General features: G+C 38.6%; 1 protein-coding gene across 1 annotated transcript in view; it reads right to left on the bottom strand.

The window, feature by feature from the left end:
• The window catches only part of LOC134206401 (homeobox protein rough-like), a 28,511-nt gene extending 5,481 nt beyond the window's left edge, over window positions 1-23,030 (bottom strand). The window contains exon 1 of the mRNA XM_062682117.1: window positions 22,488-23,030. Within this exon, the coding sequence (XP_062538101.1) occupies window positions 22,488-22,968 (481 nt within the window). The 5' untranslated portion in view covers window positions 22,969-23,030. The remainder of the gene's footprint in view (window positions 1-22,487) is intronic.
• Window positions 23,031-23,288: the final 258 nt, after the last annotated feature.

The raw sequence follows: 23,288 nt of genomic DNA, 5'->3' as shown, positions 1-23,288 counted from the left end.
AACAGATGGTGCGTTGGGACCTGGCATTCACGGCATTTTTTTTAAAGGATTCGCCTTACAGTAAAGATCTGGTCCGTTGTCGAGCGGCAACGAAGCCGGCTTGATAACTTCCCACAAACTCATTATCTAATGGTGACAGACGACGTAATATGATCTGGGGTAACCTTTTGTAGGCGGCATTAAAGCTGGTGGTCGCTCGCCTTTCTTGTAGATGGGGCAGACCATTCCTTCCACTTACCGGTAGCTGTTCAGTTTCCCAGATTCTGACTATTAGTTTGTGCAGGCAAGTGGTCAGCTGTTCCGACCCCATCTTGATGAGCTCAGCATCGATACCATCTTTATCAGATGCTTTATTGGTCTTTAGCTGTTGGATGGCATCCTTAACTTTCCTCAAGATGGAGGCGGGATGGCTTCCATTGTCCGCTGAAGTGACGTAGGCATCTCCTCCGCTGCCTTGATTTTCACTGCCTGTACTCTCAGCGCCATTTAAGTGTTCCTCGTAGTGCTGCTTCCACTTTTCGATCACCACACGTTCGTCCGTCAAGATGCTCCCAAGCCTACGCGGGATGCGCTGAGCTTCTAATAAAACTTGCGTGTTCCTTGAGAACGACACAGCTATTTTATCTCCTCGCACCCCGCTTCTTCCATGTGGCGTTTCTTCTTAAAAAGACGGTTCTGCTGTCTCTGCTTACTTCTATAGCGTTGCACGTTCTGCCGGGTGCCTTGCTGCAGGGCGACACCCCGCGCTGCATCCTTCTCCAGATACTGTTTGGACTCTTCTTCGAATCAATCGTTCTGTCGACTTCATCCCGCACATCCAACGTTGCTCTCCGCTGCGTCGTTAATTGCTACTTCAACTGTTTTCCAACAGTCCATCAGAGATGCTGCGCATATGCAGTGGCGACACCAGGTTCCTTCAGTCGCTCTAGGTCGTACCGCGGCGTCCGTCATTACCGAACATTTTTGATGGCGGGTAGTTTTGGGTGATCTACAAGTGTAACGATATGGAAGTCTATATAGTAGATCCAGTTGAAAACCGAACTGAGCTCTCGCGAAAATCGTATTTTTCCCATTTCCGGATGTCGCAACTGCATCGCGAGTAGTGCGCATTTAGGCCGTAGTCGTGCGCCATAATGCGCACTACTCGCAATGCAGTTGCGACATCCGGAAATGGGAGGAAATGCGAGCTTCGCGAGAGCTCAGTTCGGTTTTAACTGGATCTACAATATTGGAAGTATATGCTGCGAATGGCTTCGAGCTCCAACATTTCGCGCCGCGGCAAGTTCTGGCAGCGTTTGATTACGAAAGTAACAGCGATGCTAAATCGTCTGGAAAAGTATTCTCCCATCTCTTAGTATAGGATCCCTATTGGCGAGGATAGGGTGCTAAATGTCAATGAAGGAAAATACATATGATTTGACAGTTCGGTACCCAACATGTTTCGGACAGCAGAAAAAAGGGAACCGCAGCGACAATCTTTATCTTGTAACTAAACTATATTATTTATTTGATTCTTTAATAAGTTTCCAAAAAAAAATCTACCAACAAAATTTCCGGAATAATTCCTGCAGGATTTTTGTATCGTTCTACTAAAAGGAAAAGGAAGTTCCAAAGGAATTTCTGGATGAATTTACGAAGGCCTTTTTAGAGGATTCTCCGGAGAAATCCCAGAAGAAATGTCAAAAAGAATTAATGGCGTAATATTCTAAATTATCTATGGAGGGAATTCCTGAAGTGGAAAGAATTTCTAAAAGATTTTCAGACGAATTTTTTTAAGAAACCCCTGGAGAAATTTCAGTATGGCTTCTCGAAGATATCTCTAAATGAAAGCCTGAAATATTTTTGGATAGATTTTGCAATGGAATTTGCGAAGAAACCAGTTAAGGTGTTTTTTTTGCATTTCCATCAGAATTACCGGAGAAATACCTTTTGAAATTTCTAAAGAAATGCCTAGATTTCTCCATAAATTCTTTCGAAAATAACTCCAAGCAATCCTTTGTAAATTTCTTCAGAATAAATCAAAATCCTAGGGATTTTTTCAGAACAATTTTGGCGGATATAATTAATATTCAGGGAAATATTCTATTTGGTGGGTCACGTACCCCATCGTGCTCTCTGTCTTATGACGATCACAACCTTCTTCTAAAGAACGTGCAGTGTTATCCTTGATATAGCCGATTGCTTGGAAGACAGTAACATTTCTCGAATATCCTTGCTGTGCGGGAGTGCTACCTATTTCTTTGCATAATAATTATTTTGGTTCACGAAAGTGACTTTATTCAATGGAATGCTGTGACCTGCTGTGACAATCTTGTTGGTCTAATCTTTAGTAACTACCGATATTACTATGTAAATCTCAAACTACAAATACAAAAATGGGAAATTGCGTAAAATTGTCGTCACGAAATTGTGAAAGCTTATTATGTTTTGCCTCTAATCATTGCAGCGAACAATAACCTTTTTTACCTACCCGAATCGTTATAATCATCCAAAATTTCAAATCAGTTCACAAGCATTCATATTGGTGATTGCGAATAACGTTATATCGCAATCCGTTTTTTTCATCCCATTCATGCAAGTGCAACGACGAACCCCGAAACATCTCGGTAGACAAATCCCAAATATCGCTTCAACTCATTTCTCCACTCGAGTGTAAAACCGTTCGCCGGAAATCAAGAACAATGCGGAATTTTATTCACCACTGAACGTAATTCCTTTATTGTTATAATGCCTAGTGTGGATTGTTATTGTTATACAATTACCATGTTTGTCGGCGTTTCCATCCACCCACCCACACAGTTTCCCTCATAAAATGCTCCCTTTGTTGTCCTTCGTGCACGCTTGAAATGCGTCAAACGAGACTCATCATAGGTACGGACATTTTTTGAACGAATCTCATTTAATAGTTTTCACTATTTAGATTGTTTTTGTTTCGACAGATGGTTTTGATCTATCTTCATAATTAATTAAAGTAGTATGCATATGTATATTTGAGGTGAACATCGGAGAATATTGTCTCATTTTTTACTATACAACGATGTTTAATTGAACGTAATATCCACGTAATACAGAAAATGATTTGAGTGGCAAATCTCTGTTTGAACAGCAAAAGAAGTAAAAAAAATGTAAAATTATCACACCGCATGCTTACTTGCAGTATACATCCACTTAAAACCGGGATATGGGTTTTCAAAATCGCGTGGCGATAAATTGGTAAGTGATAAAATATAGGGAAAACACTTTTTTTTAGTTTTTAAATTTAGACTTAAGCAATTTGTATTGTGTATTTATACTTTCGACTCCGTTAAAATCAGATGACATCACATAGCGTTGCGAATTTTAAGCGTGCAGATCCCTACGAGCAGAAACTTGTCGCCGGATTTTCCTCCCACAGATGCCGCAGAGGAGAGCATTTTCCACTTTCGTTGGCAGGAAAGTCGCTTCCCGAGCATAATTTGATTGCATGTGTCTGCGTTAAGCCCCTCCTATACCGTCTCTCTCTCTTTCTCTGTTTGCGATTTGTTCACACGTTTAAGAGCATTTCCTCATCGCAAGTCTAGCCAACGTTAGTACCGAGCCTGGTCGGGGGGGATTTTAATCGCTTCAACGCAATCTATGAATGATCATCGGTTGAATTATCACATTTGGAAAAGCACCGATTGGGCGTGCAATATTTGAGCTCGAGGTTTCCCTTACGGCTTTACCATTCGTTTGGAACAATTTCAAAATGATAATTTTGATTTCTTGTACACTTAAGTGAAGGGAAAATTTAGAAAGCTAATAATCATAATTCTCGTCTCAAAACATTGCATGCCGATTCGATTAGGTCACAACAAATGGTAATGTACCTTTATACTGCCCTTAAATGTATGTAGTTGTTCCGATTCTAGTTCCATTAGGATGAATTGCAGACAGTGCTTCCTAAGCCTAGCGGTTAGACATGTTGCTACAAACCGACACTATCACTAAATAGTTGTCAGAGTCGACGTCTGCACTACAACAGATCCTGACGAGTTGTCGATCAATAATGCTGGAGAAGCGCCACCGCCGCCTATCAATCAGAATGTGATTGATTTGTGATTCTGTCTGATGTGGATCTCAAATGTATCGATACGAAAGACTGTGTTAGAAGTATGTTATGTTAAAATTTTCCGTTCATGAAAAATCGTTTTGTTTTGAAATAATATCAAAACGATGCCAATTTATTTCAAAAATAATCATATAACACACAAATATCAATATCAATCCAATAGTGTAAGGGAACAGTATCAATTTACCCAAAAAAAGTTCATCCACGCTGCGCAGCCACGTTCCATGCTCTTACAACGAACGATCGCCTCAAGAAGTAAAATTGTCGCTAGGAAAGGAACACGAACCAACTTCCATTCTGTCGTTCTTTTGCATCAAAGTCGCACAAGTTCCGTAAATTGTATGTCTCAATAATGTTTTGCCATTGCACTATTGAAACGCAAATGACCCCGCCGCTTCGAAGTGTCAACTGTATCCCTTTAAAGTTGTGGTGACAGGATATTGATATCGCTCCGGTCAATGAAGCCTTTCCGTGCTTAAGTTCCGGACATAGCCTTGCAAGACATCGAAGCTCCTCCCCACCCCGCGGTTCGATCCGACGAATCTCGGTTGCATTACGACGACGTTGCAAAAGAGGGATTTAACTCGCAGGTCGTATCGGATTGCACTTTCTAGTTTGAGTAAACCTGGAATTAGGGACCTCGTCTTCATTTTGGTAAACGAATTTTCCGCAATTGTGGTTTGCGCTACTGTGGTTGACTTCATTTACGATGTTAGGAGTAGGGATTGCATGCTAATTGAGGCTGTCGAAGTAATCAGTATAAGTATTCCTCGTAAAATTGATACATATATTTTGCAATTTGTCAATTTGTTTGAAGAAATATATGTAGGTTATGAACTATTTTCCCTTTTTATTTTGGTGAGTATGAATATTCAACCACATAATAATAATTATTGTATCTTGGCCTCACTAAAATCAAAGCGTTCTTCAAGAGATTCCGTACCATACAAATAGTAAACATCAAATGTTTTTCGAAAGATTTTTTTGAGAAATCTAGGTATTTCCTTGGAAATTTTAATAGACATTGTTTCCGGATAATCTTAATGAAATTCTTTCGTGAATTCCTGTAAGAATTCCATCGGGAATTTCTCATGCAGTTTTTTTTCCAGAAATTCCTATGGAAAATGTTCCAGGTTTCCTTTGGAAATTCCTTCTGGTATTCATTCCGAAATTTCTCCAGAAATTTTTTCGACATTTTTTGCTGAAAATCCTTCAGAAAATGTTGGAATGCCCTCCAAGAATAACAGAGTAAATTACGCCAGGGATTCCATTTTAAACATTCTTTAAGAGACTCCTTCGAAACTTCCTTTTCCTTTTAGCAAAAGAATTCAAAATTCCTGCAGGAATTATTCCGAAAACTTTGCTGAAACATTTTTTTCCGGAAATTTCGAAAGTAAATCCTAAAGAAATGTTTAGAAGAGAATATCCGAAAAAATGGACTTCCCAAAGATGTTCCTAATGAAGTTTCCGAATGTATTCTTAAAACAATTTCCTTAAGGATTCCTAGAAGAATTATCAAAGGATTTTCCATAGGTATTTCAGAAGAAAAAAGGAACTTCTAAACAAAATCATAGGTTAATTTTCCAACGGAATTTCCAAATTATAAGTTTTAAATTTCTGCATGAATTTCTTTGGACATTCCTGGACAGAATTCTTTGGAAATTTCCTCTAAGTATTTCGTAAAAAAAACTCCGGAAATGACTCTGGAGATAAATACAGAAATTTCTTTGGAAATTCATCATTCGAAAATTCAAAGAAGAAATAAGAGGAAAATTTCGTAAATTCATTTGGAAACTTCTTTACGAATTATTTTAGGAATCTATTTAGAAAACCTTTTGGAAAATTCTACGGAAATTGTTATGGGAACTACTGGTGGAATGTTAGAAATTTCTCGAAAGAATTTGTGGAAAAAGAAATTGTAACTAGTGGTGTGTTGATCTGTCTAAGACCTTTGAGGTTTTCGTGCTTTTGTGTATCGTAATTCAGAGTGTTGTATAAAAATAACAAGAAACTGTTTAAATATGTATACTGGAAACCACCCAACACCCACTGCGCAGAACGCAACCACATCACGATAGTTCCGCTACTCACTACCCGACGCCATAAAAAAGGTTATTAATAGTCAGTCATTGTGGGTGGTAAAGTCGAGGAAACCATGGGACATTAGCTGGATGGGTTAATGAGTTCCTGGTTCGGACACGAGCCAGCCTAGGGCTTAAAGTCTCCTTGATAAAGACAATAAAATAAATTCCTGGTTATCGAGTTGAGCGACATAACAGCCGTCGCAAGAACCATTAGTTCGCTACTTTTGTTTAAGAAGGACGTGAATGCGACTACCAGTTCCGATAAAGGAAATTACTTAAACTATTTTAAAGCAATATTAGCGATATTAGAGCGTGAAACAAGAAGTAAATAGGGTAAATCACTACTTGGGCCTATGGACCCGATTTAACCATTGCTTTAAGTTGTTAATCGCCACACCATAATTCTAAACACACGCACTTCAATTCTTCCTATTAGTTTGTTTCACTAGAACTTATTTAAACATATAAGAATACATTTGAAAATTTATTCTCAAACCGAACAAAAAATCACCTCGGCCCAAGAACTTCTAGCCGCCCCGTGCTGCCAAAAGGCCAGAAGTATGAAAATGATCCTTCATCGTTAACAGGAAAACTGCTAATACGTTGACACTATCATGTTATTTATAATTCTCTCGATTTCAAAAGGTGAGAAGAATATTGTTTTTAAGTGTTTGGAAGGAATTTGGATGAGTAAATATATCTTCTCAACCAAATAAAAATGATTATGAATAATACCATCTGGCATCTTGTTGTCGTGGAACGTGCATATTTTTGTTTACGTCTCATTTTCTACCGTCCCGAGAGAGAATGAGAGTAAAATGTTGAGAGATCGAGTAAAATTTTGTTTAGGCCGGGAACTGGTTTTACGTGTGCCGGAATGGCAAATCGCTATGACTGAAATGAGTGCTGCACCTCGTTATTTTAAATCAAATAAAAGCTTTTTTGAACGATATTTAGCACGAATAGCAATTTTTTAAGCAGAAGTGAACCCCATTGCAGTATTATACAGCCCACAAAATTCAGGAAAAGTTGCTTCCTGTCATAAATATCAATTAAATAATGCAGTCGTACGCATGTTAGGCCGGGAATGGGGTAAGAAACCCTATTCGGAATCATCCAGGACCCCCGTGTTTTAGCGTTGAAATTGGTGTCGGCGTTAACGACGTGGTAGTTTCTGGAACTACCAACCTGGAGACTGCGTGAAAATCCTCATTGTGTGAAAATCCGGTGTCTGATTAACCAAGTAGCTACCCCCAGTGCTACAAGCCAGCCGACAGTGTTCAGTGGCCATTTTGTAGCAGTCTGGACTAACGACAGGAAGAAACAGGGGTAAGCAAAGTGGGAGAAAGATGAGGTAGGAGATAGGGCGTAAGAAAGTGGTAAGAAAGAAAGTCCAAACAAACTATTTGGAGAAATTTCTAAATAAATTCTTGAAGGAATTTCTAAAGAACAAGTTGAGTAGGTTTTCGAAAAGAATTCAGAATATCTGAAGGAATTATTAAAGAAAATGTCTATCGGGATTTCAGTCGTTCCATCGTCATATTTCTTCAGATATTCTCAACAATTCTTTGGAAATTTGGAAATCTCGAAGAGATTAATGAATTAATTTGGTGGGTCATCCAGAATTTCATGCAGGCATAACATCAAAAATTCCTATAGGAATTCCATCGGAAATTCCTCCAGTGATTCATTACAAAATTCCTTAGGGGACTTCTACAAAAATCTTCCGCAAATGAATATAGAAATACCTTCAGAAACTACTCAAGGAATTCTCCCAAAATTTTCTTAAATTTTTGTTTAAGAATTCTTCCAGAAACTCTTGCGGAAATTCCTTCAGAAATTTCTTTAGCAATACTTTCAGAAATTCCTCTAGTTATTCCATTTCATTCCATTCGTAAATCCTCCGAAATTTCTTCAAGGGTTTTTTGAAGAATTAGTTAAAAAATGGATCCAGGAATTATTTTGGAAATGCATCAAGATATTCCTTCGAAAATTTAAAGAAGGGATTCTAAGAATTCCTTCAGGATTTCTTTAAAGCATAGTTTCTCAAAGTGGTGGGCCTCCCGGCCTGTGTAAATCTTATGGAAGGGGGTCGCGACCCACCAATTTTAGGAATCTATGCTCTAAAGAATTCTTTCAAAAATTCCTATATGAAAACCTTACAAAAATCTTTAAGGAATATTTGCGTCTTCAGAATTTCTTTGGAAATTCATTCCTAAATTTCTTCGAAAACTATTTAAAAAATTCCTCAACGAATTCTTTAAGCAGTTTCTTTAGAAATTATTTTAGAAATTCTTTTGGAAATTTGATCGATATTCATACGGACAATTCTTCGAAAATATCTACGGAAATTGTTCCAGGTAAATCATCCGAAATTCATTCCGGAGAATTCATTTGAATTTTTTTTTCTTGATTTCTTTTGGTAACACTATCCAACAAAATTGAACTTTTTTTCGCTCCCTTCAACCATTTTCAATGTACTCAATAGATTTTTTTACGCTGAATTCAGATACATATTCAGATTTTCTGTAACACGTCTAGTTTTTTGATAAACGGATTTTAATTCACAAAAGTACGTATTTTCATAGAAATTTGGTTTCTCTCCTCTGCAAAGCTGAATTTCAGTTCCTCACTTTGAGAATAAAGTTTGAATTTTGAAGAATGGGCCTTGTAGAATGTATGTGGTTTATGGGATTTTTTTTTTGGCACGTTCATTTGTTGTGAAAAACGGAATTAAATTCACAAATGTACGTATTTTCATAGAAATTTTGTTTCTCTGCTCTGCAAAGTTGAATCTCTGCATCTCCCTGTGTGAATAAAGTTTAAATATCATAGGATGGGCTTTGAAGAATGCACAAATATGCTAAATGAAATCCAATAACCCATTCTGCAAAACCCATTCTATGAAATGCAAATTTTAATCCCAAAGTGAAATGCCAAAATTCAGCTTTAACGAACAAAGAAACCAAGTTTCCAAGAAAATACGTACTTTTGTAAATTAAATTCCATTTTTCACAACAAATGTACGAACCAAATAAAATCCTACGAATCATATGCATTCTGCAAGGCCTATTCTACGATATTCACACTTTTTTTCAAAGTGAGAAGCCAAAATTTAACTTTGCAGAGCAGAGAAACCAAATTTCCATGAGAATACGTAATGTTGTGAATTTAAACCCGTTTTTCTCAAAAAAATGGACGTATTACAAAAAATCTGAAAACATGACTGAATTCATCGAAGAAAAATCTCTTAAGTACACTGAAAATGTTTGAAGGGAGTAAAACACTGTTGATTTGTAATTGCTTTAGGAATTCCTGCAAAACTTGGTTTAGGAATTCCTTCGCACATTAAAAAAAAAATCATCAGCAATAATTTCAGGAATTTCCTAAAGAAATTCTTCCAGCAATTTCTCAAGAAGTCCCTTCAGAGAACTCTAGGAAGAAAATCTTGGAATTCCACAAAATCTCTTCATAACTTCATCCAGGAATACTTTCAAATTTCAAGACTTTTTTTCTTTCTTTCCTTGGGACATTCCTCTGGAAATTGAGTTAAAAGGCCTACGGACATTCTTTTAAGTTTTTTTTTCAGGAATCACTTCAGAAATTCATTCCGAAGTTCTTTGAGGAATCATTCGGAAATTACTATAAGAGTTCATTCGAAAATATCATCTGAAAATTCCTCAGGAATTTCCGAAAACTCCTTTGGAATTTCCTTTTTTTATTATCTTTATTTCAGCAAAAGATATTTTAGTTACTAGATAAAGATTGTCGCTGTCGTCGTTGTCCGGAACATCTTTTGCTGGCGAGAATAGGGGATCTAAATGTCAATGAAGGAAAAATACATACGATTTGACAGTTTGATACCACACATGTTTCAGATAGCAGAACAAAGGGAACCGAAGCGACAATCTTTATCTAGTAACTAAAATATTTTTTCTTTCAGCCCTAGGCTGGCTCGTCTCCGGTGGTATTTCCTATTTTGATGCCTATGGCAAATAAGCATATCAGAAAAGGCCGATATAAATATTAAATTTATTTTATGTCCGATAGCTCTTGGAAGGTACGAGGGGGGGGGGTGGTAAAAAATAAAACAAGTAAACAAAAACATGTCCAATATGCATTTATTCCAGAGAAAATTTGACATATTAATGGTAAATTACGACATAGAATGATTAAAGAAAGCTAAGAATATGAATATTTTTAGCATATACATACAGTAGTAGGGGAATTCGGGCGAAACGTCATGAGAAAAGAATATTTCCTATCTCCTCCTATCTAGGGTGACCATATGATATTTTTCCAAAGGAGGATAATTCACCCAAATCGTAGCGAAAAAGGAGGACATTTGGTTGAAAAAGGAGGACATAAAAAACGACGATCGATTTTTGGTTTTAAATATGATTAAGAATATTATATTTAAGATAATTTTGCACATTAAAGTCTATTAGAAGAAGTATTTGTGAGTCGAGGCAAATACGACATCTTCTTCTACTTTGTTATTATATTTTTACCCTTATTATCTCCAAATAAAACAGTTTCAATATAGTATATATAAATCACTTTCGAGTTATAAACTACCAGCACCATTTTTATAATGGGAAGATTTGAGCTTCAACTAATTTTAAAATCAGCAATGAACAAATGTTGCATATTATTATGGTGGCAATTTCGACGGTATTCCACAGAATTTTAACAAGAAAAATTCTTCGTGTATGATTCTGAAATTTTGGAATATATTACTGTCCGAACATTAGGTTCTGTTATGTAGAACCGTGTGGGCCCTCCTTAGCCGTGTGGTAAGACGCGCGGCTTCAAAGCAAGACCATGCTGAGGGTGGCTGGGTTCAATTCCCGGTGCCGGTCTAGGCAATTTTCGGATTGGAAATTGTCTCGACTTCCCTGGGCATAAAAGTATCATCGTGTTAGCCTCATGATATACGAATGCAAAAATGGTAACATGGCTTAGAAACCTCGCGGTTAATAACTGTGGAAGTGCTTAATGAACACTAAGCTGCGTGGCGGCTCTGTTCCAGTGTAGGGATATAATGCCAATAAGAAGAAGAAAAAGATTGATTGAACTGAACTTGAGTTGCGTGCTCTTGCCTACGCAATGCGGTTGGGTCTGAGCTTGACGACCGACTGGCAAATAGCTTACACAACCTCACTTGATCAGTACCGTTTCTGATGAAGAATGTGTATAGCCGCCAGACATTCTAAATACTCACGCTCCTCTAATGTGGACGTGTACAATACACATGTGGAAGTATTAGCTTGAGAAATGGATTGCGAGTGATTTGACTATGCGTCCAATTTGGGAATCTCGAGCTCGTTCAGTAGCCGCTAGGTTGCGAAGGACCGACGGAGGTCCTTCGTAGCTTAGTTGGTTGAAGCACCAATCTAGCGTACTGTAGGGTCATGGGTTCGAGTCCCATCGAAGGCAAAGTGGTTACCTCCAATACATTTTCCAAATCAATATCTTCCACATAACGTACATATTCACATATGAGTTTTCATAACATTGTAAAGAAAAAGATGTTGAACCGAACACAAGATGCTTAGTTGACCAGAGGAGATTATTTTTTCTTGGAATGCCATTGAGGATGAACATTTAAGGAATGTTATTGAGAATGATATCGTTAATTACTTGACCACGAAGTTCTCAACTGAAGAAACTCAATCAGATCAGTTTTAGATATTTCATTTTAGATATTTCCATTCAAGGCATGGCATGGCGGCTGCTCTTTGCCTCTCATATTCAAGAAACATATCGTACGTTCAAAAGGCAGTTCGATGGGTGTTTACTCGAAGAAATTTATCAGAAGCATTTGCACTTTTTCCTAATCCATTGCTCAGTATTCCAACTCCTCTTATATTTCTGTATTACTGTAACTCACGCATTTCATTTTCGATATTTTCATTTTTTTTTCAAAACATGAAAGAAAATTGTATTAATGCGGCTATCTCGGTCTTAAAAACCATTAAAAGGTTAACAGTGCACCGATGTCAAAAAATTAAAAAGCTCTATTTTGAGCTGATTTTTTTATTGTCAAATGCAAGTTTTGACAGCATTATTTATGTATGAGTGAAAAACATTCACAAAAGGTTTTTTCTTGAAATAGGCCTTATCCAATGGCCGAAAAAACGTTAACCGTTTAATGGGTCTTAAGACTGAGATAGCCGTAATTCTTACATGAAAACTATTTCCAGTCGTCTTTAATACCATACTAAGTCATGGATGAAAATGTTTCAGATTTGGAAGCATAAACGCTAAAGTGTGCAACGTTTTGTTTGCGAATGGATCTCTTTTGAATTATTGTTTGTTAAACTAGAATATCTTCAGAAATGGTTATTCATGCAACTGTTATCTCAAAATTTTCAAAAAGGAGGACATTTTAGCCCAAAAGGAGGACATCTGATTTTTAATGAAAAAGGAGGACATGTCCTCCTTTAGGATATCATATGGTCACCCTACGTATGTAGAGCTACTTTAATGCTTTTTTTTCCAATTTCGTTTATTTGGTAGGCTCAGGCGTGTATAACACTTTACGGAGCCACGTTTCTTTGAGATATGTACAATCAACATAATCTTATTATTAAATTAGTAAGAGAGGGAAATAAGCCAACGTACTCGTGGTGACTCGAGGTTAGGTTTACAATGTTTAAGGATGGACGGATATTAGGATTCGGGAATCAGGGAATTATCATAATCAAGGAATTTCAGGAGCTCATCCAGTCATTTGGCGTCGAGGACGATTAGGTGTATTGTCGTGCTCGAAGAATGGTTCGAATGGGAGCATCTTCCGGACGGCCAGAGCTACGGTGCTCTACGGGACAGAACGACAGAGACAACACAAAAAAACTTTGAAGAAAAGAAAAAACAAAAGTATTAGACTTTTTATGTCAGAGGAACAAAGAAAACTATAAATGGCTTGCATATAGACCACATCACGATCCGCAAAACACCTCTTATCTCCTGGAAGGTTTGTTTACCTCGGTCCACTAGGGTATCCAATAATTGCTCTCTGGAGACGTCGTTTTCCGAGCAGAACCAAACTACGTGATCGATGTCATCATAACCGGCTCCGCACCTACATAAGTTGCTGTCGACAAGGTTTATTCTGTACAGATGTGCGTTTAGTGAATAGTGATTAGACATAAGTCTTGACATAACGCGAATGAAGCCTCGACTTAAGTCCTCACCTCTGAACCACGCTCGCCCAGAAACTTTTGGAACTATAGAAAATAGCCACCGTCCAAGTTCGTTGTGTGTCCAATTTCTTTGCCAACTTTGAAGAGTACTCTGACGGACTAATGGGAAAAACTCGTTGCTCGAGAATTGTCTATCATAAACCTCACCTTCCTGTGCGCCCACCTTTGCCAGCGAGTCTGCCTTCTCATTGCCGTAGATTGAGCAGTGAGAAGGGACCCAAACAATGGTAATCTTGAATGATCTTTCGACCAAAACACGCATCTGCTCTCTTATGTTTGTAAGAAAGTAAGATGCGTGCTTAACAGGTTTCATCGACCGGAGTGCCTCGATAGAACTAAGACTATCCGAGAAGATGAAATAATGGTCTACGTGCTGATTGGAAATTATCCCCAAAGCGAAGTTAATTGCTGCCAGCTCAGCAACATAAACCGAACACGGTTCCTGAAGTTTTCGGAAGGTGGTTGAAGTTACATTGAAAACACCGAAGCCAGTAAATCCGTTAATGCGAGAACCATCAGTGAAATATCTGTTGTTGCAATTGACATGTTCATATTTTTCAGAAAAAATGGAGGGAATAGAAAGAATTCGAAGGTGATCTGGTAATCCTTGAAAAGCATGTTTCATGGACAGATCGTATTCAATTGAGAAACTGTCATTGGTGAAGTCAACTTGAGGGGGAGTATAACATGGAAGACAAAGATCTGACGATATGTAGTTGAGATAAACTCTTAAGAATCTTGACCGATGAACCAGTTCAAGCATATTATCGAAGTTGTGTAAGACAAGTGTGTTACTTGTTCCACATTTGATTAGTATTCTTAATGAGAGCTCCCAGTAACGGTGCTTTAAAGGAGTGACTCCAGCAAGCACCTCCAGGCTCATGTTATGCGTTGAATGCATAGAGCCAAGGGCAATACGCAAACAACGATATTGAATTCGTTCCAATTTGATAAGGTGGCAATCAGCTGCTGAGAGGAAGTAGAAGGAGCCGTACTCTAAAACAGAGAGAATAGTCGTTCTATAGAGTTTGATAAGGTCTTCCGGGTGAGCACCCCACCATGTTCCGGAGATAGAACGTAGAAAATGGATCCTTTTCCGGCATTTCTCTATCAAATACTCAATATGAAGTCTCCAGGTGCATTTAGAATCAAACACGACCCCAAGGTAATTAGAAGATAGAGATTGGTTGATGTCATCATTCAACAGCTTTAGTTTCAGTTGAGCAGGGTACCGCTTCTTAGTAAACACAACCAACTGAGTTTTTTGCGGTGAAAACTCGATCCCTAAATGTCTGGTCCAAACAGTCAGATTATCTAAGGTACTTTGCAATGGTCCTTGCAAGACAGCTGCACTTGGACCTCTTAGAGAGACCACGGCATCATCTGCAAGTTGTCTGAGCGTGCATTGTCCTTCCAAACAATTGTCAATATCTTTAACATAGAAATTATAAAGCAAGGGACTTAAACATGAACCTTGGGGAAGACCCATGTAGCTATTTCTGGAAGTTGTCAGAGTGCCGAGTGTAAAATTCATTTATTTTTCTGACAACAAATTGTACAAGAAATTATTCAAAATAACGGGCAATCCATTACTGTGCAGATTGTCTGACAGCACTTTTATGGAAACTGAATCAAAAGCGCCCTTAATATCCAAGAATACTGAAGCCAATTGCTCCTTGTGCGCAAAGGCCAGCTGTATATCTGAAGAGAGCAACGCTAGACAATCATTTGTTCCTTTACCTTTACGAAATCCAAACTGAGTATTTGAGAGTAATGCATTTTGTTCAACCCAATGGTCGATTCTTGAAAGGATCATTGAAAGGACCAATAATTTTCTCATGCATGAAAGCATGGCAATCGGTCGGTAGGAATTGTAATCAGACGCTGGTTTCCCAGGCTTTTGAATAGCTATTACTTTTACCTGTCGCCATTCTGGTGATACGATGTTGTACTCCATGAAACAGTTGTACAGGTCAAGTAACCGTCTTTTTGCGATATCTGGGAGATTTTTAAGAAGATTGAATTTGATGTTATCGCATCCCGGAGCAGAGTTATTCGATGAAAGAAGAGACATAGAAAGTTCCAGCATTGAGAATGGTCCACCCAAAGAACCGGGATCAGTGACTGATTCTCGAAATAGCGGTTCTGCTGGTACGGAATCTGGACAGACCTTTTTTGCGAAATTGAATATCCATCGATTGGAGTATTCTTCACTCTCGTTGGTGGAAATGCGGTTCCGCATGTTACGGGCCGTTTTCCAAAGTGTTGTCATTGAGGTTTCTCGCGATAGTCCCTCGACAAAACGTCGCCAGTAGCTACGTTTTTTTTTGCCTTGAGAAGATTTTTGAGCTTTCTTTCGAGCCTCAAATACTCTTCAAAAAGCTCGGGCCTTCCGTGTGTACGGAAGGCCTTGAAGGTATCAGATTTCTCAGAATACAACTTAGTACATTCATCATCCCATCCAGGAGTGGCTGGTCTTCTTATGACAGATGTACTTGGAACGCGTCGTTTCTTAGCTTCCAGTGCGCTTTTATGAATCAATTCGGTAAGGAATAGATACTCATCCAGTGGCGGAAGAATATCAGTTGATTCAATACCAATTTTTACCGCCGATGCAAATTTTTGCCAGTCAATGTTCTTCGTGAGATCGAAAGGAACATTAACTGGCTCAGATTCTTGATAGCCACTTTCAATTGTGGTGGCTATCGGCATATGGTCACTACCGTGGGGATCTTGGTTAACCTTCCACGTGCAATCTAACGATAGTGAATTAGAACATAAAGACAGATCAATACGGCTTTGTTGACCATTTGGTTCTATTCGAGTTACTTCACCAGTGTTCAAAATATTCAAATTGAAATCGTCACACAAATCATAGAAAATAGGCGCTCTATAATCGTCATACGTTTCGCCCCATCCAATACCATGTGCGTTCATATCACCCAATATCAATACTGGAGATGATAGGAGGAGACTGCGCTCCAAAAATGTCGACGATTAATAGAGGCATTTGGAGGAATGTACACTGAAGCTATGCAAAAATCTTTATTCTTCACATTTACTTGGCATGCGACGATTTCTAAGCCGGGAACAGTCGGAATGGGAATTCTGTAGAAGGAGTAGCATTTTTGATCCCCAAAAGAACGCCACCATAATGATCATCCCGATCTTGGCGAATAATGTTAAAATCGTGGAAGTTGATTTCATCTTCAGAAGAAAGCCATGTTTCACAGAGAGCAAATGCATCACAATCGGAATTGCGAATCAAAAACTTGAACACGTCCAATTTATTTTTTAGACTATGACAGTTCCATTGCAGCACAGTGATTGTATCTTGTATGGCCGTATTATCCATCGAAAGATACAATATCTGCAAGAAGGGCCATGAAACAGTCAATTGCTTCAGATAACTTTCTACTGTTGGAATAAAGAGGTCAATGATTGGCCTCAATGAATCCGGAATATTGAAAAGATTCAAAAAGCGGTCCACGAGGTCCTTAAAGGATATCAATCCTCGCTTGGACGAGATTCTCTTTTCGGAAGTGCGAGTAGCATTTTCCTTTTCATTGATAATCCTAGCGGGATGTTTTTAGGAACATCGGTTTTAGGCAATGGCGGGAATGTCTTAGAGCAGCAGGGATCTGCAGTGAAGACAGGTTGCTTCGGGATTTTAAATAATCCCCATTACCTTCAGATTTTGCCAAGCCTTTATGGATGACTTTTGTTTTCTTTCGGCGCGATCCAGGAAGACGGTTGCTTCCTCTTTTCGGGCGCGTGTACCTCCGAAGAATCATCCATGTCGGCTGCGTCAGAGTCCGATTCATCAATGGAGATGGAATCATAATAGTCACTTACTTGAACGGCAGCTGAAAAAGCAGTCTTTGCGGTGGCAGTGGCGGATGTGTCTTGCGCTTTAACCATTTCCGCATAAGACTGCTTGGAGCGCTGTACCAACGAGCACTTCACTTTTGGGTGCGTCTTTTGTACACCAGGCATTCGTGCAAACCATGGGCAGGATCCATACCACAATAAGCACATTTTGTTGCTGGCTGGTTTGTTGTCACAAAACTCGGCAGTGTGACCTAATTGTTTGCAGTTGGTACAATTAAATACCCTTGGTACAAACAAACGCACCGGAAACAACATATTCTCGATATCTACATATTTTGGGAGCATCGAACCGGCGAACGTCACCCGAAGCGAGCCTGACTTAGCATATACCTTTTTACCATCTACTGTGGTTGCTGAATGCAATTCCTTGCAGTCCAGGATATCCACGGTAGATTGCAGGGCATTCTTTAAGCGACCTTTCCCTGCAAGCACATCCTTGCAAGTTAAGCTCGCTGCGTTGATCACACCTTCTATTTTGACCTCCCGCGAGGGGACATAAACTAAATATTCAATGTTGTATGCCCTGTCGCCAGCAATTTCATTCGCCACCTGGTATGTAGGTGCGGTGATGCGTAGCTTGTTTCTGTTGATTTGATTGAATTCAAGCTTCAAAACGTAAGCGTAAAACGACGCGTCAAGTCTCGTTTGATGCCGAGAAAATCTAGGCTTTTCGCTTTCTGCCGAAAGTAAACAACCCAAGGGCCAGGCGAGGATGCCTGGTAAAACCGTGTGCGAACCTCTTTTGGTGGCTCACCACCTCCCATAGTCTCTGCTTCCATTCTCACCCCGAGAGGTGGAAGGCCAATTCTGTCTTATACTAACTTAAAACTATTAGCAAACCAGAAAAAAATAATAAGAAAAAAAAACTAATTCAATTGATTTCAATCAGTCCCGCTCCAAAAGGGAGTTCAATAAAACAAAATCTGCCACTTATCTGTGCTGCTGCTGTAGGTAGCAGCAAAAACAATAGCTTGCTTTACTGGCATCGCCAGAAGCAGCTACTTCGCTCGCCGACAGTGATCGTCTTGGATCCGTAGGTAGGCACCACACAATAGACTCGCACTACCGAACAACACCCGCGATGAGACACAGCACACACGTCTGGCTCGTTCGAACTATCGGCACGGAATGAACTTTAATGCTTATAAGTTTTAAAATCACCTCAATGGTCATTTAACGTAATATAGTGTAAATGATTTCTTGGGTATTATTATTACAGAATAGGGTAAAACGTCCTATCGTTGTGGTATGCCCTAATGTTGCGGTAGTGTTAAAGTAGTCCATTCTGGATATAATACCATTGAAAACAATTGTGGGTACGCTAAAACTCTTCGGATTAACGACTAGAACAGCTTTTGTTTGACAAAATTCCGTTCAAAATGATGAAAAATCAACATTTTTCGTTAAAAATTTGAATCCTTTGAGCCTATTATTGCGGTAGTGCTAAGGTCCTATTGTTGCGGTATCGCTCCCCATAAGAATTACATGCAATACCGCAACAATAGGACTGACCTTCAAAAATATCGCAACGATAGGCAACTGCGTCCTATTATTGCGGTAGTTTGTTTTTATTGTGATAAAAACAAAACAGCATAAGTACAGCACAATTGACGTAATATTTACAAAACTGTAGTTAACGAGCATCCTATTCAACTACTACAATGAAGAATTCGACCAACAGGTAATTTTTGAAGAATTTTTGCAATCAATTCTGTTTTGACACGGTGCTTAACCCCTCCATAGTAGGTCGTTTTACCCTACATACAAAAATTCACATAAATGCACTTTGCTGATTATTTGACCCCAAAATCCCTTAAATTTCCAACTTTTTTCAACAAAATATGTATAGTGCTTTGTATGGATCCCCAATAAAGAGAAAAACAGTTTGCTGTAATATTTGAAAGATAAAAGTGCCAAAAATATGAAAAGTTTTGATGTATGGGACATTGGGGCAAAACGAGCTCAATAACAGAAGTGTCCCATGTCTATAAAACATCACTCACTGAATTTCTTGGAAAATTCGCTTTCGTATAAGCCCATTAATTGTTGTTCGGCAAACATTTATCAATACATAAGTGTTCAATACTTTCGGACAATAATATCAACAATTATCTGTAAATATTATTAAGTTTACAGAATATATAAAAATTTCACATAAAATGAACTTCGATGCTTATTTGACCCCAAAACACCTTAAATTTCCAGATTTTACCAGCAAAATATATTTAGTGCCCTTCTGTGAATCCAAGGTGAAGAAATAAACACAATTTTAAAATAATGTCTTAAAGAAAAACTCTTGGAAACTCGTGAATAAACGAGCTCAATAACTACATACAGAAGCGTTCCACGTCCATGTAGTTACTGAAATCCTTGCAAAATTCTCTTTCGAATAAACTCTTTCTTGATCTCTTCTGTAAGTTGCTCGTGAAGAAAGTTATCAATTTTTCGCACCTTTGAAATCGGATTTCCTCGGTGTGCAGTGGTTTGCCATCAGATAAAGTTTGATAATCGGCAATTGCGTAAACCCTGGCGAGTTAAAAGAGGCTTAAGCTAGTTAACTTTGTCAGAGGAGGAGCGGAGGAGCGTGATTCAATAAATCAAGGTGTTTGGAAGATGCTGGCATCTACAGAATCATTTCTAGACCAACATTTGAAAAGGGTGTAACAGCCAAAATGTATTCCTTCTGATTCTTCGTCTACATATAAAGCTTTAAATGTGGAAGAAGAATCAGAAGAAATAAATTTTGGCTGTTACGCCCTTTTCAAATGTTGGTCTAGATTTCTCCAGGAAGTGATGTCTGCAAGAGGATCGTAAGAAAAACGCAGGAGCAGAAATTCGATGAAAATATTGTAAATGGAGCGGGCCACAGAAGCAGAAATCGGTGAGATCAAACCAGTGTAATTTTTAATTGATGAATAACACTTATTAGAGTAGAGTGGGGCAAGAATGTGCGAGGCGTAAGAGTACATTTTCGATTTTTTGAAGTTATAAAAAAAACTAGCAGCACCTCATCAGTTTGAGAGGTATTCTGACCAATTATTGTGATGTGTATTTGTAAACGATTTGAATAAACAACAAGGGTGATATGAAGTAAGATAACTTTTTGGTCATTTTGCTAAAAATAATTGGATTTCCGCAACTAGTATTTCATTATCATATATACGTTCGATCAGGTGAACATTATACCATTTCGATATTGTATAGAGTACTTTATGGTACAGAACACCAATCTGGTTGGTTTTCTAAGAAGTCAAAACCATTACTTGAATATTTTTTGGGACTGTGGGGTAAAAGTACGCAGGAACCGGTGGGGCAAGAGTACGCATATGAATCTTCAAGTTATGATGTCAAACCCGTATCTCCGGCCGAAATAAGACTTCTTCCAAAGCGTAAAGATCCACAACTAAGAAAAAGGGACAGAATTTGAAATTATCACAAGTTTTTAGGATAAGTTGAAGTAATTCGGTGTTAGAAAGGACTTAGCGAACAAAGCACTGAAGCGAAATAATGAAATTGTATTAGGACTTGTTGTACACCTAAACATAGTACGAAAACACAATTTCATCTAAATGATAATTTCATTTAATCAAAAGAAACATTCATAAATTACGCAACGTTCAGCTGGGAGGGGTTGCGAGATGTGTGGCGATTCATATAATTTTTAGAGGATTCATACAAATAGTTTAAAAATGGGGGGGGGGGGGGGGTTAAATAGCCAAATTTTACGTTACGTGATTGGTGGACTTTCTTTAAGGAAAATGCCTTTGTATACGCCACGCGAAGCCTGATATATATTTTCACCTCTGTAGTTTTTTGTATATATAAAAAACAATATTTTTTCGTATGAAAGTGCACATTTTTAGGACCCCCTCCCCCTTTAAGAGTTACGTAATCTTTAAACATTCCCTTGTATATGCTCATTAAACATCAATTAAATGTTATTAACTCTTATTTGTGTTAATATATACTTAAAGCACATGATTGGATAAATACGTACTCTTACCCCACCCGATGTGCATTTTTACCCCATGCCGATGGGGTAAGAGTGCGTTTTTCACTTGTCTTGCAATAATGGTTCTACTAAAACGAATCTCAATAATTTCAATATTTTTTCCACTGGGTAACATAAAGGAAGAGTATATGAATCATCGACACTGATTTGATATGCAGAAGCTTGCTTCATAAGGGCCACATGATCGATTGAAAACTAAGTGCGTACTCTTGCCCCACTCTACTCTACACATATTCCATCATAGGGGAACTGCTCCTTGAATTTATACCATGTAGCCAAATGAATACCATTAGAAAAAAAAGAATTGGTGCGCAAATTGAGGGAGTCAAATGGGTGTTAGTGACAAAAACCTAGTTTTGAGAAAAATGGGTGCAAAGTTTTTCAATATTTTTTGTTCCATACAAATTGTATGAACGTTCGAAAAATTACTAATTTTCTATGATTTTTTACATTTATTAAAAGCATTGTAAAAGTTATATCAGTATATTGCCGAAAAGCTCTAGGACCGAAGCATTTTTGCTGCAGTCAACTCAATTTTGACCAAAATGTACACCCCTCTGCTTCTGACCCCCTCAATTGTTTTATTATTTCTCATTTTTGTGATTTTTTCAGCAGCGAGGATGCCAGATAACAATAAAACACGACACAAATTGAGCATAACTTGCCTATTATGCGATTGTTTTTGATATAGGAGCATGTTATTAATAATGGAGCAGATACCCTATACGTATTGCCCATTTTTTACCTCCTTCGTTTGTGGAAGCTGTTCCGGTTCCGAGTGATTTCTTAAGCAGATGATAGGACAATTACAAAATAAAAACACTTGTAAAGACGTGGCCGGACGTGTGGTGAAAATCGGGTCCACATAATTGTAGTTTGTGGCAGAATCTACAATAACTGTGAATATTTTTATCTCTGCAACTCCATCTGCGAATTGTGCAAAGATTCGTGCTATGCTATTTATTAATTCAAGGACTAACCCTCCCTACTGAAAATCACTTATTTGCAAACCCATTTTTTTATTGCAGGAACATTTGAGTCGTCACCCCAAAGTGGATTATCGTTTTGAAATTATTTGCGTGACATCTTTCTTGTGGCTACGCGTTATTACACAATTGCATTGAGTAGATTTTTGTACACAGCCACCATAAAACTATTCACAAGCTTTCTACGATCCTGAAAACAAGCGCGAAAACACTTACAAAATGCTGACAATCCCGCTGGTATATTAGATCCATCCGGGCCAAGGGCGAAAAAAGGTCTGAAGGTTCCACCATAGCCACCAACCAGAGGCGTTAATGGTTGCACTGCAACTAATCCTTGTCCAAATGACGCTTGACCCAGTGGCTGAGTCGTTGTGTATCCAGGATATGACCGCTGTTCGTACGCTCCACCAAATTGCACTGACCCACTGTAGAGGGCCCCGAGACCATCCGTTTCTTCAATATCCAACGTAGGTGACGATCGACTTGTACTATCCGAACTCACTGACGGCGATCGAATGGGGTCAATCGATTGCATTTCCGTCGCGGCACTACATCCGTCGCAACGCGGATTCGGGTCTACTTTCTCCAAGTGACCATACAGCCGCTCGAAAAACCTTCGCGGCGACGATGGTTTGGTGGCACTTTTGTCAGTCGTCATTTCTTCTAGAATAGCACCACTGTTGTTCTCTAGCATCATATGATATTGGAAGAAAAATTTTAATGCAAACTACCGTTTTTTTATTGTCAAAGGAGCGCGCACAAGTCTTGTTTGAGCCAGGGCTAAACCGTGACTGCGGAAAGGGTTCCCTTTCTGGTGCACCCCAAAAATTTGAAGCCGGAAAGGTGTGCAGCAAGCATTGCAGGAGAAACCCCAAAAAGGATATTGCACACACGCAAGTCTACTGATTTTGCGAGATGATCTCCCCTTCTGAACGGTGATTTCCGGGATGCTTGTTTCTGGAGCAAAGTTTAAAGTTGTCTCTCCCTCTCTCGCTTGGACGAGGAATCATTTGATGA

This window comes from Armigeres subalbatus, chromosome 1 (genome assembly GCF_024139115.2).
Source record: "Armigeres subalbatus isolate Guangzhou_Male chromosome 1, GZ_Asu_2, whole genome shotgun sequence".
Taxonomy (NCBI): Eukaryota; Metazoa; Arthropoda; class Insecta; order Diptera; family Culicidae; genus Armigeres; species Armigeres subalbatus.
Note: the sequence above shows the minus strand (reverse complement) of the source record. Positions and strands in the feature narration are given on the sequence as shown.